This window comes from Ambystoma mexicanum, chromosome 8 (genome assembly GCF_040938575.1).
Source record: "Ambystoma mexicanum isolate Mex_15411 chromosome 8, UKY_AmexF1_1, whole genome shotgun sequence".
In the NCBI taxonomy this organism is placed as follows: domain Eukaryota; kingdom Metazoa; phylum Chordata; class Amphibia; order Caudata; family Ambystomatidae; genus Ambystoma; species Ambystoma mexicanum.
In genome coordinates, this window is record NC_090929.1 from 754281706 (window position 1) to 754299991 (window position 18286).

The following is an 18286-nucleotide window of genomic DNA, read 5'->3' on the forward strand; positions in this document are numbered from 1 at the left end:
CGAATGGCCATGGGGTAGAGAGAAGGTGGTAGCAAGGGCCGGGCTCAACCAGGGTGAAGAATGAAGTACGATCCAAGGAAAACAAAACATCGAATGGCCATGGGGTAGAGAGAAGGTGGTAGCAAGGGCCGGGCTCAACCAGAGGCATCCACCGGACACAGACGGTAGGGGGGGGGGCGTACCTAGGTAATTTCACACGGAGTAGAAGAACCTGTGGTGTTGTGAATTAGGGATCGCCTGTAAGATAACTCCAAGACTTTATGCAAATAAAGCTGCTGAGGCATTGACTCTTCCAAACTTTACAACTTGTCTGGCTTGTTATTCCAGGTTTCAGATCACTGCAGGCAGCATGCCGGCACGGGAACAACAGGGTGCGGGGGAAAGGAGCCGGCCTGAGTGGTCAGGTCGGATGGAGAAAGGGAGGAGTGGGGGGGACACGGCCATGGGATGCCCCCGCTATGGATATTTCCTGTATCTATCTGACCAAACTCTTAAGTCTACTTGTATCTATGTAACTAAGTTCTAAGTCCACTTGTCTTTTTGCGCCCAGCTACCTGAGCGTTTGGTGCACATTATCAAATAAACAAACAAACAAACATCGAGTGTTGGACGGGAACATTATTTTGCGGTGAATACCTCTCACAGGAAAAGAAGGCATCACGATCGTTTTCTTGATTCATTCAAAGACGAGTGCCACAGAGGATTGGGATCATAAGGTATGAGTCAGGAACAGTGAACTACTTTCTCTAGTCTTTCTTCTGGGCTGGCTATTTGTTTTTCGGGAGGTGTTGGTGGTTCTGGGCACAGCTGCGGGGAGCAGGAACGCACTTGTTTGAAGAGTGCCCGGCGTTTGAAGTGCTCTTCCATACATGGAAGCGGCAATGACAGAGGGTAGGGCCGGCAGATGCACATTCCAGAGTGGCGCGGATTACCAACCCACAGGTTATCCGTGCGGGCGCTGGGGGTGTTGTCTCCTCCTTCCTTACCCCTAGGCTCTCCCGGGTTAAGCGTCCGGCTGCTGTAGGCAGCGGGCTGGGAGTGTTGTTTCACCCCTCCCTCTGTGGCGGAGGAGGAGTGTCTGCAGGGCGCAGGGATTGCTTCAACTCATCCCGGCATTCACTTAAACGGCAGTGGGGCGAGCACAGCGCAGGCCGTCCAGAATACCCAATACCTTACCAGCAGCAGCATGTCGGGCATGACACATGTCGTCATCGAGGGCCCGGGGCCGTGGGGATTCCGGCTCGTTGGCGGGAAAGATTTCGACCAGCCCCTCACCATCTCTAGGGTAAGTCGTGTGAAGCCTGCGCTCCCGACCGCTGCGCGTGCACTCTCGCCGCGGACACAACGGGCTTCCTATGTTATCTATGTTTTCCCAGGCATAGCGTTACCCCCGGACAGAGAGAGAGACAGGCAACAGCCAGGAAAAGACCGCGCTAAAGCCCAAATCACATGCCCACCTGAAAAGCGTGGAAGCAATGTTTACGTAATAACCAACTGCTTGCTCTTTCTGCAGACAGATGCTGGCGTGTCTCTGAACCTTGTTCCTCCCACGCCCTGAGGTTGCCTTTAAGTGCTGCTGAGAGGAGAGCTCGCCACACCTTTAATTGTCCCTCCCCCATCTGCTGGAAAGAGGGGGCATTCTCAGAAATCTTTCACTTACATGCGTGTGTTTTTGAGAGACGCCGTTGGGTAGGAGTTTAACTCCGCGAGAAACCGGCAGGACAACATCCTGCGGGCTCTCTGGTCCCACTGTTTCAATTTTTTGATATCACTGACCTTACGCAATATGGTTACGTTTTGTGAAGTAATGTGTTTTTTCACCGATTAATTTCGATAGTGTTTCTATGTATGTTGCTGAATTTTGGTGAATAAAAAGTTCGCAGTGCAGTCATTTAGTAAGCATATCGTCCACTAACAAAACGAGCAGTTAAAGCCACATTACTGTAGCCCTATAGATTAAGGGAGCAGTCATTGACTCAGGATAATGACCCACCCACAAGTTATGGCCTGAGGGCGAAGCTGTATTATTCCAAGCGATCATTTGATGTTATTGGCCTTTGTACCACTCTGCCTATTTGTGCGTGCTCTCCAGGCATTATGGCCAATCTGAAAGAGGATTGGGTGGAGCCGATTGAGAGAGAACACGGAAAATGACTGATAGCTTTGCAGTTGTGTTTTTATTTATGTATTAGAGTTTTTGTTGAGCGTTAGCCGTGCCCAGAGTTTTTCAGAGCATCTTACAAGAATTGATAGGTGGGAGTTGAAAAACAAGTTAAAATGTTTTCAGGCTAGAATAGAAAGATTAGGATAGGCTGTTGCTGTGCACTAGCCAGCAGTCCACTCGGCCCTTTGTGTGGGTCAGTTTCTAGGTGTTTTATGTCAAGAGGATAGAGGCAAAGGGGAACCTTGTGTGCCCGCGGTGCTAGAATGCGTTGGCTTGGGTTGTGGTTTGAAAGCTGTTTGTAGAGGTGTAGTGTTCTTATGTTTCATGTCTGCTGTAAAGGGAGTTCAATTGCCATGCGTGGGTGGCTCAGTTTGTATGAGTGTTTTGTGTTGAAATGTAGAATTTAAGCGGGTTTGAGCCCACAATGGGCAGATCCACCAGATCATTCATAACATGTCATTGCAAAGCAAGCAAAATCCATGGCCATCATCGCAGTGCATTCAAAGTCATAGAAACACCTGGAAAAAAACTCAACAACATGATGTCCTCGACATGCTCCTTCCACTAGCCTCTTGCAAGCAGGTCCCATTTCACTTTCTCATAGTAAGACCCTGTTCTGTCCTAATCTCTCTTGTTTTACCCTATATGCCACAAGAATCTGGGAGTTGACAGATGCCGAAAGAGGGCAGTCTGCACACCATGAGATAAGTGCTAAGGGTTATGCGAGGCAAGACCTTTTGGTTCAGAGAAACAGTTGTTTGAGATATAAAGTCCCCAGGCACCCCTTTTCATCTTCCTTAGTATCTAGGTTGGCAGGCTTGAGTGCCATCTCAAACTTAATTCTAACTTGCTTCTGTGTTATGCTCCATGGCCATTGGGGAAAAGCGTGCTAGGGCACAGGGCTGCATTTGTCAGGGGATTGAGGCATGGATCAGAATCCCTGGAAGTTTTTTCTAGACGTTTACCTCCACGTCTCCCACAAGCCTCAAATGTCTCACACAGTGCACACAGCCGCAGGTCAACATGAAATCCCTCTCACCTGCCACTTGTGACCTAGTTTTGCAGCCCTTCAGTTTCAGAATGATGCTGAAATCCTGCTGACATTTCTTCACAGGGAAGTGATGAACTGGAAAATTAAAAGGATTAGTTCTGATTCCAGAAAATTACATGTGAATCTGGGTGCTCCGTCTTTCTGGTCCAAAGGAGTAGTATTGCTGAAGGTGAAAGAAATGAGGTTGGATAGGGGGGTTAGGATGGTTGGACCAATAACGCTGAAACTCTGACTATGCAGAGCAGGGGTGTTGCCACGTCTGGAAAAGATCTGGGGCTACGCTAATGTCGGGACTTGGGGCTAGCTAGCCTTTTGGTTGTAGCCCCTGAGATTCTATCCGGGGCTTCAACCAAAAGACCTGGGGCTACAGCCCCTTAAGCCCCCCCCCCCTAGCAACACCTCTGATGCAGGGTCTCCTACTCTTACTAGACTACGTTTTGTGGGCAAGGTAACTAATGATAACAGGTCAGGAGAAGGTATACAGTAGGGGCTGTTCTTCCAGACATGGGGATGGGCTGTAAGGAATTATTTATGTTATTCTAATTGGTTTTTGTACCATGGCCGTCACCACTGCAGTGGTCTCAAAGCGCACAGACCTTGTGACTCTGCCCAGGGTGTTGATAACCAGACTGTAGTCGGCTGCAGGAGTAGAGGAGGGGAGAAGATAGGTAGAAAGAGTAATTAGGTGGAGAATAGTGGATCTAAGTGTAAAGTGGGTGGTCTAACAACAAAAGGGCAAGACAAAATCAAAATAAGGTATGGGCCTGCGAGCAGGGATGTAAGTCGGAGGTATATGACTGTATGTTTAGTGAAGGAAGCATCCTAAAAGTGAGATATGAAACCTTAATAGCAGCCTCATTTTAGGAGGTGAGGTATAAATTAGGTGCGCTGAGAGATTTGTTAAGCATTTGTTATGGAGGTATGATGGCTTTGAGATGTGCTTAAGAGTTCCATGTAGTTTTAGTGACTATGACACTTGCTTATAATGTCAGAACTCTCACCGGATAGTGGTACTTGAACAATGAGAAGGACAAGCCCAAATGGACATGATGTCTTGGAGCCAAGCTTTGGCTTCTGTTTTGAAAAGTATGCAGGGAAGACAAAACAGAGACAGGAAGATGAGAATGGAAGGGCTTTCTCACCCTGCGCTAAAATCAATGGAATCGGGTGCTGAGAAAGAAGGAATAATACATACCTTGAGGGGTTTATTTTATTGAATTATCCATCAGAAACAATAGTAAAAGGTAACAGATTGTCATTAGCATTAATGTGGTGGCGAAGTCAGTTATTTGAAGTAATAGATACAGTGTGATCATTAGGGTCAAGCAGTAGATTTTATTTGAGAAGGAGAGAAGGCTGCCTATACGTGTGGTTGGATTGAAATGGTAAAACAATCCGCTCGTATATATGTGTTGGCGGTGCAGCAGAACTATGGTAGAGAGATCTAGTATAGGTTGAGCTTTATTGTATAAACAATTGTTGAGTACAGGAGTATCAAGAGGAAGTTACATACATAGTGCAATAGCATCCGATAAAACACCCAATGTTAGAGGAAGGTAAGCACAGAGGAATTTTAGGCTTGTGAGGGATTGGTCAGAAACATAAGTGTTGTGAAGTCTGAGTAAACGTTATTAGAGCTTAGTGAAGGCAATATGTAAGTATGTATGAGGGCCAACTTCCGTGGGTCGTTCGACAGCTATCTAAAACGTGGAGTGGCTGAGAAATTGGACCACAGCTATTGATAGGGGAACTGCCATGATTTGCTGGCACTTTTGAATTCGGGTAGTGGTGTATGGTTCTAATCTTTCTGGGGCGAGTGCTCCCGAGTTGTGGGGCGAGAGTTGAAAAGGAGGAGCCTCCCACTTTCTTCACGGAATAGATGGGCACCACCAAGGTCACGAGTGAAGCTGATTAGAGTTTCAGATTGGGAAATTGTCAGAGTTTTGCTTGGATAAATGTGTGACCTTGTCCTTGAATTGGTTTGGAAGTTTGGAAGTTATGCACAAGCTTTTTTTTTCACAAAACATTTTATTACATTTTTAGCGTGGGTACACAACATCAACTATGCAGCATTCGATAAAATAGCAACACGGTTTAAGCCACAGACCAGAGCCAGTCCAGCAGGAATGGAAGTACACCAAGCTGTCCATATCTATGAGCCTTTCACCCCTCAGGATGGCCAGTGTGCCCCAAGCCCTCCCCCTCTGCTCCCTGATGGAGCCCATACATTCAAGACATTGTTCAGGAGTCCCGAGCGAATTGCTGTGACCTTTTCCCCAACAGCGATCTCCCAGCATTTTTTGGCCAGAGCCAGTCCGACAGGAATGGAAATGCAGCAAGCTGTCCATATCTATGAGCCTTTCACCCCTCAGGATGGCCAGTGTGACCCAAACCCTCCCCCTCTGCTCCCCGATTTATTAGTTCGCCCGACCCTAGAGCCACCTCGTTAGAGGAGGTTTTCTAGTGAGAGCTGGAAACTTTTCCGCATAGTCCATAAATGGAGCCCATACATTTGAGATATTGTTCAGGAGTCCCGAGCGAATTGCTGTGACCTTTTCCACAACAGCGATCTCCCAGCATTTTGACCACCATAGTGCGACTGAGGGGCCGTCTGCATTTTTCCAAAGCCGTGCCATCGCAAGTTTCACTGCCAGGTGGAGGTGTGTGCATAGGCGAGAGATAAGTCCTGAGAGCGGAAGCCCCCTTCCCCCAGTTTCGCCCAAGAGAATTATTCCAGGTTCTCAAGGGATGGACAGCCCAGTGATTGCCTTGATGTGACCCGTCTCCTCTCTCCAGTATCCCTCTGCTTTCGGGCAGGACCAGACCATATGATATAAGAGTGCCCCGTGTAGGACACCCGCGCCAGCAATTTGCAGGGATTTCGGGGTTGGCCTTATTTAACTGGTCTGGAGTGACGTAATATCTGTAACAGAGTTTATAACCCCCTTCCCTGTTTGAGATGCACTGCATGCTTTTATGTAGTGTAGTCTAGATTTTTCCCCCTATTTCCCGTCGCAGGTCTCTCTCCCGGTCAAGCATGTATCTTTCTTTTTTGGTGAGATCTGTTCTGTCCAGGAGGCGATAGAGCGCTGAGATGCTTCCTCTTGGGGTTGGGGATAAGGATAGCTCCAACGCCGTTAAGCCTCTAGTACCTTTCTCCCTGACCATCTTGTGCAACAACCAGTGCCGGAGCTGGGCGTAATGGAACCTTTCCCGTTATCCCACCCCAAACTTTTCTTTGCATCTCTCAAACATTATGGGAGAACCGCCTGCCAGAAAATCTGCAATTTTCAGCTGGGTTGTAAGTACCCGGGCAGGCCGACAAGAGGTGTGGGTTGCCCAGCCATTATTGCTTTATGGTATCTCACTAATTCTCCAATTTTGTCCGCCTCTGTATATCGGGTCTTGCCGACAGCCTCTACCAGCATCAGGATATTGTTCCTGCTATGTACCTTTTTTTAGTTTATGTGCCAGTACCCAATTTGCTTTGTTCCCTTTGTTATAGTAACACTGTTTTGTAAAGGCTAGAAATTTGGTTGTGCTATGCACAGGCTTTTAAAAGTGATTCTCCTACCTAGAGGTAGCCAATGTAGGGACTGAAAATGCCAGGGAGCTTTGATCTCGGTAGCCCAGGCACAGTAATATCTGGACTCTCTGGGGTCTAGCAATAAGGAATGCTGGGGCACCTATTTTCTAACATTTTTTTTATTGAGCATTTATTAGGCGCTTTATACAACAGAATTGTGCTTCAAAGCACCACGAGGCTGATGGGAAGGAAACAGGGGACATAATAACAATGGCAAAAACAGTAAATATATAGTCGTGGTCCTACTAGGACTTGTGGCATTTGGACGTGCAAGTGCATTGAGGCGAAGTGCCGGGGATAGGAATGGAAGGGGGGGCAGAGGAGTGGACACGTGCTGGAGGAGTGCCAAGGATGGAAGTGCAAAGGGGTGCCAAGGAAATAAGTGCTAGTGCAGGTGACTCCCAAGGGTGGGATGTGGAGCTGCCAAACAAGGGTCTGCAAGGGCAGTGCAGTGGGGGGGGGGTGCTGGTATTGACTGGGAAGAAGGGCCTGGGAGCCATGAGGTTCAGGCCACCGGTCACAGCAGCAGTGAGGTGATTAGCAGGGAAGGGAAAGAGGTAGAGATGAGAGTCTTGAGCATTTTCTGGAATTTCAGGAGGTCCGGCTCCAGTCTGAGAGGGGCAGGGAGTCTGTTCCAGAGGGAGGAACCACCCGAGGAAAGAGACCTGCCGACCACTCTCTGCTTGGAGAAGCGTTTGACAGTCAGAGAGTTGGAGATAGAGTTTACGGCTCTAGCAGGGGAGTATTTAGGGAGGTAAAGTTGGAGATAGGGTGTTCCCAGACCCCAAAAGGCTTTGTGGATGATGCAGAGGGTCTTGAACTGGATCCCTGCAGCCACCGGGAGTCGGTGGAGAGATTGTAAGGCTGGAGAGATACGGGCCCTGGGCCTGAGGCCAAGGATAAGTCTTGCAGCCCTATTCTGGATTAGCTGGAGGGTGCGAAAGGAGGAACGAGGGAGACTGAGAAAGAGGCTGTTTAAATAGTCCAGCCTGGAGAGGACTAGAGCTCTGATGACATTGAGCTTCTGGGGGAAGGTGAGAAAATGAAGAATTCCTCTGAGGAGATTGAGCTGGAATTGGGACTTCTTGTAAGGTCCATGATATGAGGGGTGAAGGAGAGAGCAGAGTCGAAGATGACCCCGAAGATTTTGGCCTCATGGTGGGGGTAGAGGGCCCAAGGAGGGTGGCCAGAGGGTTGGAGGGAAAGAGGGCGCAGGTGTCCGGAAGAGGAGGATCTCCGTCTTACTGGCACTGAGACAGAGATCATTCACTGCACACCATGCCTGAATGGCGGACAGTCAGGGATGAGAGGTGGGGAAGTAGAGGGAAACTTGAAGGAAAGATATGTGTGTTATCGGTATAACAATGGAAATGAGGAGATCAGGTGAGCAAGAGGGTCGAAACAGATATTGAAAAGCCATGGCGATAGGATTGATCCTTGCGGAACGCCACAGGTAGAGAGGGTGTTAGTGGAGGAGAAAGGGCCCAGTTTCAGCTGGGAAGGGCGGATAGTGAAGAAAGCGGTCAGTCAACCCAGTGCCCGGCCAGTGATGCCAAGAGTGTCATGGAGTCATTTTATGAGGATACAATGGTTGACCGTGTTAGAAGCAGAGGAGAGATCAAGAAAAATGAGAACAGCAGGAGAGTTGGAATTGAGATGTGCGTGGATGGTTTCATGGGTGTTCAGGACAGCAGTTTCCGTGCCTCTGGATGCCCGGAATCCAGATTGATGATCATAAAGGAAACCAACAAGATAAGTGTGGGGGGTCAGTTGGGGGAGGACCAACCTCTCCAACAGTTTACCCAGGAAAGGGGTAGTGGAAATATGGCAATAGTTACCCGGGGAGGAGGGGTCAACAGATGGCTTTTTTAAGAGAGGGTGTGTTAGGCAGAATTGCATGCAGTTCCCTCTGGGACCACCACACACAATTAGGACTACAGGTTTAAGCAAAACCAACCTTTGGTATAAGTCTGTACTACAGTTTTTGGTAGCGAGCTGAGCAGCCAGGCTTATCTCAAGAGGGAATGTGAGCAGTAAATGAAGTTACACAGAGGTCTTACAATCACAGTGGTTCAAGTAGACACTTACACTCAACGTCTCTTGCTAAACACATAAATTTAATTTACAGTAATTTTGAAAACATTCACTAGAAGGAGGCAACTTAATATTATACACAAATAAACTTAAGTACCAAACCAATACGTTTCTGAGTGAATTAGGCTCCCTTGAAGTAAGAGCAAAATGGCATTTCAGTCACTTTAAATAGGAGTAAAAATGCACAAGTTAATACAATGGATCACAACTACTTCCTTAGGCAGTGCAAATAGTTTCAGTTCACTAGAAGAGTCAATTCAATTCAATAGTCCTAGGCCAAAGTCAATGGACTAGTGTCTTGGATAGGAAAGAGCAGTTCTGGTAGTAAACGGTTAAGTCTTTGTCAAAGTTCTCAGAAGTAGTTTGTAGGAAAAAGAATCATATGTTGGGTCACAAGCTGATTAGGCCTGCATTTTGGGAAAGTTGCACAAACTTTCACCGCAAGAGGTAAGTTCTCTTTATCGGGTTGGCACAGTACCTTAATTTGAAGAAAAAGATGCAGCTGAATATGTTGGTTCCTGGCAGTTCCTGCAGATCTCGCTGTTCCTGAGCCTCAGACGTGGGGACAAGAGGGAGGACGTCAGGGGACTCCTGCACTGCAAGGGGACTGGTCATAAAAGCTGACAAATGAAAGATCTTCGGTTCGAGTAGCTGTCGTCAAGCACACAAGCTGGTGTCCATCTCCCTGGTTAAACCTAACCAGCTCCGAGAATGGTATCCAGGTGGTTTACGAGTTAATTGGTCCCACCAACTTCTCTGTCGAGGTGAACGTGGCAATTCGGACCTGCAGCAGGGCTTCACAGGGCACACCAACGGTCCAGGAGTTGCAGCAGCTGTCCTCTTCCAGCTCGTCTTCGGTTCTTTCGTTCCAGTGGTCGACTCTGCCTTCCAAGCCAGGAGACTCGTCTTTTAAACAGTTTTCTCCCTTTCATTCCAGCCTAGCTGTCACTCACCCAGCAGGGTGGCTGTCCTTGCCGGACAGTCAGCCAGCCAATCACGCCAGAGTGCATTTGGGTCTCCTAGGAGGTTAAGCACAGGGAGTTTCGGGCACCTCCCTCACTTCCTGCCCACCCCAGACACTCAGATGCCAGAGGCAGTCTTCAGTCCTGAAGCCCGCCCACCTAGTTTGGCGTGCGGAGATAAACACTAGAAGGACCTTTCCAAAATGAAATGGCGAAAAAAGAAGACCGGGACCAGCTTAAACAAAGGAGCTTAAGGCGCCATCTTGAAAAACATGGTGTTCGCGGTCGGGAAAAATCATGGTAGTTCATTTTAAAGTCACTGCCATCAGCCATTTCAATAGGAAAGGGTAGCAGTTGACTGGCACATTAGTTTTTTTTAGACACAGGGGATACTATGTAAACCCTCCAGCACTCTATTGTAAGATAGTGTGTGCTGGGTCTAGGAATTTGGAAAGACTAGTAAAGTAAATTTCACTTTACAATCTCTGGGAAACAGTAGTTTATCCCAGAGAAGGTATTTTAACCTTTGGGAAGTCTAAAGGACATCCCTGTGTCACTGCAGTGAAGGTGCTCTGTGACACACATGAAAAGATGATGCCTATGGAGTTATCTAAGACTTCATAACCAAAGTAAATAAACACAGAAAACAAACAGAATTAAAAGTACAAAGTCCCAAAGGTCAGCAAAAAAGCTGGGGGTCTCTAAGGTAGAGAGGAATTAGCACATTTATGAGAATTCCCCCTAACAGGGTGCATACCAGTGGCGAAGTAGTGGATACAGAAGTCAGCAAGAGCCGGGGCATGAGTGGAGATGTTGTTCTTAGCTTCAAGGATGTTTTTCCATCTCCCGATTTGAACTGTTTTCTAGTCTGTTAATGCAGTGATTTGTATGGCTTTAATTGTCACTAGTTTGACAACCATGTGCATGTGCTCCTTTGTCTGCTGTGGGTCGCTGGCTTCGGAGCCTGTGTGGCCTCTCATGGGTGCTTGCGACGGGTGTAGCCTCAAGCTGGGCATTCCTTTCGGTATGCTAACTTTGAAGTATGGTTATGTGCGTTTTCCATTGTGAATATCCTCTTCTGGGTTTGCGTCCTTGACAGACTTGCTTGCTTGGTGGGATTTTGAAATTGTGCTGGTGCTCGCTGTCCATTGCAGATGTAATGTTTTGGCCAGGTTATGGTTGTGCATGATTTCTAGAATCTCCTGTACCGAGATACAGGGTCCTTGAAGGATGTTGCCTCGCTACTTGGTGGATGAACACTCTTATGACTTGAACCTTTATTTCGTCATTCCATTCACAAGTTCACATGATCTCGCAGGATGGTGAACTCTAGCATGAAAGGAGTCAGCAGGACATTGTCTCACTTGGCATAAGTTGAATCTTTCATAGTGGGGGTTGACCTGGAGCTGGAAATACATTGAAAGGGCTGTCGTATCATGCTATTATTACAGGTTGAATTGCTAAATTCATGTACATCATCTCTGACGAGATGTAACGGTGTTGAATGCATAACTTCACAGTCGGATTCCCACATGGCTTTGAAGATATTTTTTGAGGTGACCCAGCAAGAGCACCCATGGGGAGCCTTGAGTGTGTGCATTTGTCAGCATGTCAAAAGGTGGCAGTGGGGGCACGCTGAAGTTCTAGGGCTGGGTCATGATGACGGGTCCTGCAGCAGCTGGGGGTGGCATGGGAGTACATCCTGGTGTCAGCTTGAACTTGCTGACAGAGAGGGGGTTCACACCATAATGACTGCAGGATCAGGATGCTTTCGACTACACCAGGCAGAAAGCACAGTTTACATGGGTGTGGCAGTTGATAATGTAGATTGGACCAACATAGCCAGCAGCAGTTCAAAGAGAGGAGCAGGATGCCAAATCATATTGTTCATGAAAGGAGCGGTGTATAGCATGAAGGGGCAGAGACGTGGTTTTTAGGTACTTCCCGTTGCATTGCTCCCTCTCTAGTACAGGGTGGGGACTTTGTTCTAGTGGCGTTACTGCTCTTGTCAGGTGTGTGCATGTTGGGCGGTGCCTCCATTGCTCCGATGGGAGCTAGATGGGTTCATGTCGAAGTATAAGAAGCGCCATACCTCAGCAGTTTTATTTTTCTCCTTTTGGACTTTTTTGAAGCTGTTCTGGCAACAGCCAATATGTTATTAAATATTTTTTTATTGGTTTATTACAAACCTTAAAAAGAAGAATTTCTCCTTTACAAACTTTTAAATAAATTATATACATTTCTTTACATCATCTTAGAAAGAAAAGGGAACACATTACATATTGCAAAATAAAAGAACGTGATCGTCAATTATTATTCATGTCTCTTGGTCATTCACATTCATAAGACTGTTTTATCTTATCTAAAAAGAATGATAATGCAAATATAAATTTTTTGTTAATGCCTTCATGCAGTATCTGCCACCAGTCTTCAGCACACCGGTCTGGGTATTTATCAAGTTCGAAGCTTAAGTGACTAGTTCTTTCATCTCTCATTTTGGGACAAAACAGAACAAGATGCTTCAAAGATTCAACTTCAAGGTTGCATAACCTGCATATGGTATTAGTTTAGTTATTCATGCCATAACCCACGTCCCGTGTGTCAAAATTGTTCAATCTAAACTTTAAGAATGTATCTTGTTACATGGGAACTTCACCATGTATTCTGGAGTGTCATCTAGTTTTTGAGCTTCAACCGGCGCGTTGCTCATTATGGTGTGTTGGATTCATTTTTCAATTGTTTCGATCCAATCATGCTCATAGAGTTTCTTTTTTACTGGTTTTGGATTACATATTAGCCATTTTTTGTCGGTATCCAGTTGGCTAAGTATGTTCTCGCAGGCATTTTTCCATTGATTTAGTAGGCTTTCCGGCCCAGTATCCTTGTCATTTTTTTATATCTGAAATTGAGGTATGTTGTCACCTCCAATTGCCTTTCTATAAAGTGTTAAGGAGTTCCATGTTATTACAGCGGTGATTGATGGTACACTAACCTCATTCCTTATGCAGGCAGTCAGGAAACCTTTTGGTAGTTTTAGGATCCTCCAGATAACATGCTCACAGCCAGTATGTGATGCTGGCAACTGAAGTCCAGAATTCTGTTACACAAGGTGTATTGTTCAGAGCACAACATCGTGTGCCGTCCTCAAATGTGTACACAGGATGAACAGTGGTCCACCCCATTTTTTAACTATGTCTGTGCCCGGAGTGCACATACATTGATAGTTTGGCAGGTATGACATGTTTCTGTCCGTTATAGATCCTGAACAAAACGGCAGCGATTTAAATATCCTATTGTGCATAGCACTGCTGCAATATCACAGCTAATTTGGAAGAAGAAGACAAGGTCACAACAGGACGATAACTCACTCTTCTGATGAGGGGTACCCTACCCTAGTGTTATACTTCCAACAGAGCCATCAAAACATGTGCCATTAATTAGTCCCTTTTTAAAAATACACTTTTAGTACACCCACCATGTTTATTTTGATTTGTAGAAGAGTAGATAAGAATCCAGCGTATGTTGACTTTGGTGTATCCTCACACAATGATGTAATGTTGTATTACAGGGCTCCCTTGAAAATTGTGGTGAGGGGTCCATAAGAGGAGCCCCTACCGTTGACCAGAGACATAACTGCCTAATGGTAGGGGCATAAAATATAACCTCCCGTGACATGAGGTTCTGAACAAATAGTTTGTTGTTTATCAATGCAAGTGGTGGATGTTTAAATATTTTTCAATATCTGCAGGGCATGTATGTTTCAAGGTTGATAGGTGCTTAATTCTACTTTGGAAGTACATTTGTGCAATCAAACTGGCTTAAGGCCCCCAGTCTCCTAACATTTTTGGAACAAATATTATAACATGAAGCTCTTTAGACCACTCTCCAATGGACACATTGATCAGTACAAGGCAACATTTTAAGACCTCTGTACAGTGGTGCCCCTCTAAATAGTGGTACCCACCTGCGTTGTGGGGGTTTGTGTTCTGTCCTTTAAGTTCCACAAAAACAACGTGTATAATCTGAATATGAGTAATTAAAGTATTACGTGACCTTGTGCCCAGTAAGCTTGAAATATTGTAATTTTATTACTGTGGGAGGTACTTATTCTCATAAATACTGCATGTGGCGATGGTCATGCAATCCTCTTGACAATACAACAAAGGTGTGTGTGTGTGTATGTGTGTATATATATTTATATATATATTACACTGCCACGATAGTGGCAGTGTAGTTATGGTTAAGTTGCTGTATCCATAGGAAGAGCACTTTTTGCGCGGCTTATAACTTCGCTCCCCCTGGATGAATCCTCACCAAACTTTGCAAAAAAAGTATATGGCCCACTCTGAATTTTATTGCAAAGTTTGGTGAGGATTCGTGCAGGGGGGGAAAAGTTAGAGGGGGTCCAAAAAGTTATGTTTTTCCCATAGACTGAATGGGAAAATGTTTTTGCCCGCACCTACAGCCCAAACCGCTGGATGGATTTTCACCAAATTTGGACCAGGAGCAGCGGCTTGGTCCCGAAAGCGTGCTTTTGCAAATTTGGTGAAAATCCGTCCAGTAGTTTTTTTTTTAAATGACCAAAAAGTAGGGCAAAAAAAATTAGTGATATCTGTGTTCTGTCGGACTTCCCTGTTCGCTCCACGGACAGGAAGGTGATTGGGGCAGCAGCTTGCGTGATGTCCGTGGACATCTGACGTGCTCTCTCATTGGATGCGGTGAAAGCGTGCATTGCGTCTGGCTTCAGAGACGCCCGCCATCTTTCTTTCCCGCATGAGAGGCTTTGTCAGGTCAGCAGGAGCGTGTCTGTCTCCTGTTCCTCCCACCCCCGCTCATGCCCCGTGTGACCTTTCTGTCCCCCCACCCCCGCTCATGCCCTGTATGTCCTTCCTGTCCCCCCACCCCCGCTCATGCTCCGTGTGTCCCCTGTTCCTCCAGCCCCCCGCTCACCCATCGCACATGGTGGCCATGTCTCATGTCGAACTCATGTCCGTGAGGCATGCCCGTGTTTTTGTTTGTCCCCCCACCCCCGCTCATGCCCCGTGTGTCTCTCTCCCTCCCCCCACCCCCGCTCATGCCTTGTGTGTCTCTCTGCCTCCCCCCCACCCCTGCTCATGCCCAGTGTGTCTCTCTCCCTCCCCCCCACCCCTGCTCATGCTCAGTGTGTTTCTCTCCCTCCCCCCCACACCCGCTCATGCCCCGTGTGTGTCTCTACCTCCCCCGCACCCCCGCTCATGCCCCGTGTGTCTCTCTACCTCCCCCCAACCCCGCTCATGCCCCGTGTGTCTCTCTCTCCCTCCCACCCACCCCCTGCTCATGCCCCGTGTGTCTCTCCCCTCCCCTGCTCATGCCCCGTGTGTCTCTATCCCTCCCGCCCACCCCCCGCTCATGCCCCGTGTGTCTCTATCCCTCACGCCCAACCCCCGCTCATGCCTCGTGTCCCTCTCCCTCCCCCCAACCCCCGTTCCTGCCCCGTGTGTCTCTAGCCCTCCCACCCACCCCCCGCTCCTGCCCCGTGTGTCTCTAGCCTACCCACCCATCCCCCGCTCATGCCCCGTGTCTCTCTCATGTTACCCCCACCCCCGCTCATGGCCCGTGTCTCCCTGCTGTTGCCCCCCGCTCATGCCCGGTGTCTATCTCATGTTACCCCCCACTCATGCCCTGTGTCTCTCTCCTGTTGCCCCCACCCCCCGGTCATGCCCCGTGTCTGCCTCCTGTTGCCCCCCACCCCGCCAATGCCCCGTGTCTCTCTTCTGTTACCCCCCACCCCCGAGTCTCCCTCGTTTTCCCCCCACTCATGCCCCGTGTCTCCCTGCTGTTACCCCCACCCCCTGCTCATGCCCCGTGTCTCCCTGCTGTTAACCCCACCCCCTGCTCATGCCCCGTGTGTCTCTCCCCTCCCACCCACCCCCTGCTCATGCCCCGTGTGTCTATATCCCTCCCACCCACCCCCCGCTCATGCCCCGTGTGTCTCTATCCCTCCCACCCACCCCCGCTCATGCCCCGTGTCCCCCGCTCATGCCCCGTGTGTCTCTATCCCTCCCACCCACCCCCCGCTCATGCCCCGTGTGTCTCTATCCCTCCCACCCACCCCCGCTTATACCCCGTGTCTCTCTCTCCTGTTATCCCCCACCCCCTCTCATGTCCTGTGTCTCTCTCCTGTTACCCCCCCCACCGTCTCTCATGCCCCGTGTCTGTCTCCTGTTGCCCCCCACCCCCCGATCATGCCCTGTGTCTCCCTGCTGTTTCCCCCACCCCCATCTCATGCCCCGTGTCTCTCTCCTGTTACCCCCACCCCCTCTCATGCCCCATGTCTCCCTTCTGTTGCCCCCCCACCCCCGGTCATGCCCCGTGTCTCTCTGCTGTTGCCCCCCACCCCTCGGTCATGCCCCGTGTCTCTCTCCTGTTACCCCCCACCCCCCTCTCATGCCCCGTGTCTCCCTCGTGTTCCCCCCACCCCCCGCTCATGCCCCGTGTCTCCCTGCTGTTGCCCCCCGCTCATGCCCCGTGTCTCTCTCGTGTTACCCCCCGCTCATGCCCCGTGTCTCTTTCCTGTTGCCCCCCACCCCCGGTCATGCCCCGTGTCTCTCTTCTGTTACCCCCACCCCCCTCATGCCCCGTGTCTCCCTCGTTTTCCCCCCGCCCCCCGCTCATGCCCTGTGTCTCCCTGCTGTTTCCCCCCACCCCCCGCTCATGCCCTGTGTCTGTCTCCTGTTACCCCCCAGCCCCCGCTCATGCCCCGTGTCTCTCTCCTGTTGCCCCCACCCCCCGGTCATGTCCCGTGTCTCCCGTCTGTTGCCCCCCACCCCCGGTCATGTCCCGTGTCTCCCTGCTGTTGCCCTCCCACCCCCCTCTCATGCCCCGTGTCTCTCTCCTGTTGCCCCCCACCCCCCGCTCATGCCCCGTGTTTCCCTGCTGTTGCCCCCACCCTCTGCTCATGCCCCGTGTCTCCCCTGTTCCACCCCACCCCCGCTCATGCCCCGTGTTTTCCCTGTTCCCCCACCCCACGCTCATGCCCGTGTCTCCCCTGTTCCCCCACCCCCTGTTCATACCTCGTGTCTCCCTGCTGTTGCCCCCCACCCCCTCTCATGCCCCATGTCTCTCTCCTGTTACCCCCTACCACCCCCCGGTCATGCCCCGTGTCTCTCTCCTGTTCCCCCCGGTCATGCCCCGTGTCTCTCTCCTGTTGCCCCCCACCCCCCGCTCATGCCCCGTGTCTCTCTCCTGTTGCCCCCCACCCCCCGCTCATGCCCCGTGTCTCCCTGCTGTTGCCCCCCACCCCCCGCTCATGCCCCGTGTCTCCCTGCTGTTGCCCCCACCCCCTGCTCATGCCCCGCGTCTCTCTCTCTCCTGTTACCCCCACCCCCCTCTCATGCCCCGTGTCTCTCTCCTGTTGCCCCCCACCCCCCGCTCATGCCCCGTGTCTCCCTCGTGTTCCCCCCACCCCCCTCTCATGCCCGTGTCTCCCTGCTGTTGCCCCCTACCCTCCGCTCATGCCCCGTGTCTCTCTCCTCTTCCCCCCCCACCCCCCGCTCATGCCGTTTTGTTCTCTTTATACACCCCGCCTTCCCTTTCCATGGTGGCCATCTTGGTAAAAGATTTTCCTTCCTGCACCGGGACGAAAAAATCTTTTTTTTACCACCTGGGGTTCCCACTTTGAGGACCTAAGATGCTAGTGGTCTTCATCTATTGAAAAGGATGTTATGGTGACGTTGCACTAATAAAAACCTATGAAATGCAGTAAAAAAAAATGGTGTTACAGGGACGTTATGGGTAAGTTGCGCTACTAAAAACCTATGAAATTCAGTGAAAAAACTTTGTTAAAGGAACGTTATGGTTCCAAGTAAAACCGAAAAACCCTTGAAATTTGCCAGTTATGGTAAGCTAAGCAACCATAACTCGCGCCACCACCGTGCACTGCTAAGACTAACACCCATGACATCAAAGATGACATCACAAATGTCATTGATGACATCACTGATGACATCACATGTCTGGCTCACTCTTTTTTCTTTTGCTGACATATCTAGGCCACATAGTTTTCTTCAGTAACAGTCAGAAACTAAAAATGTAATTTTATTTGTAGACGTATCCTTCAAGTAGGTTCTTACATTAATTTCCTTAGAGTCCAGTCACATCATATGAAACATATACATAGGGGAAGACGCAAGCTTGAAAGACAGCAATCCTTTTTGTGCATAAAGATAATCAATAGACTTATGAGCGCTTCCTGATAGTTCTGTTGTTTTTTTATGGCTGTACTTTCCCTGTATATGGTCATATTTGTATACATTGTACTTGCACTACTTTCCTTAGGGTCCAATCACATCAATTGATACATATACATAGGGTAAATAGCAGCTTTGAAACAGCAATCATTTATTTGCATGAAAATAATCAGTTAGGTTATGAATTGTTTCTGCTACTAC

General features: G+C 49.0%; 1 protein-coding gene across 2 annotated transcripts in view; it reads left to right on the top strand.

Moving 5' to 3' along the window:
• Positions 1-773: 773 nt before the first annotated feature.
• PDLIM1 (PDZ and LIM domain 1) overlaps positions 774-18286 on the top strand; it is a 563378-nt gene continuing 545865 nt past the window's right edge. The window contains exon 1 of one of the 2 annotated variants that reach the window (XM_069610591.1): positions 774-1285. In XM_069610591.1, coding sequence (XP_069466692.1) covers positions 1187-1285 — 99 coding nt within the window. In that variant the 5' untranslated portion in view covers positions 774-1186. The remainder of the gene's footprint in view (positions 1286-18286) is intronic. The other variant, XM_069610590.1, reaches the window with a different exon arrangement.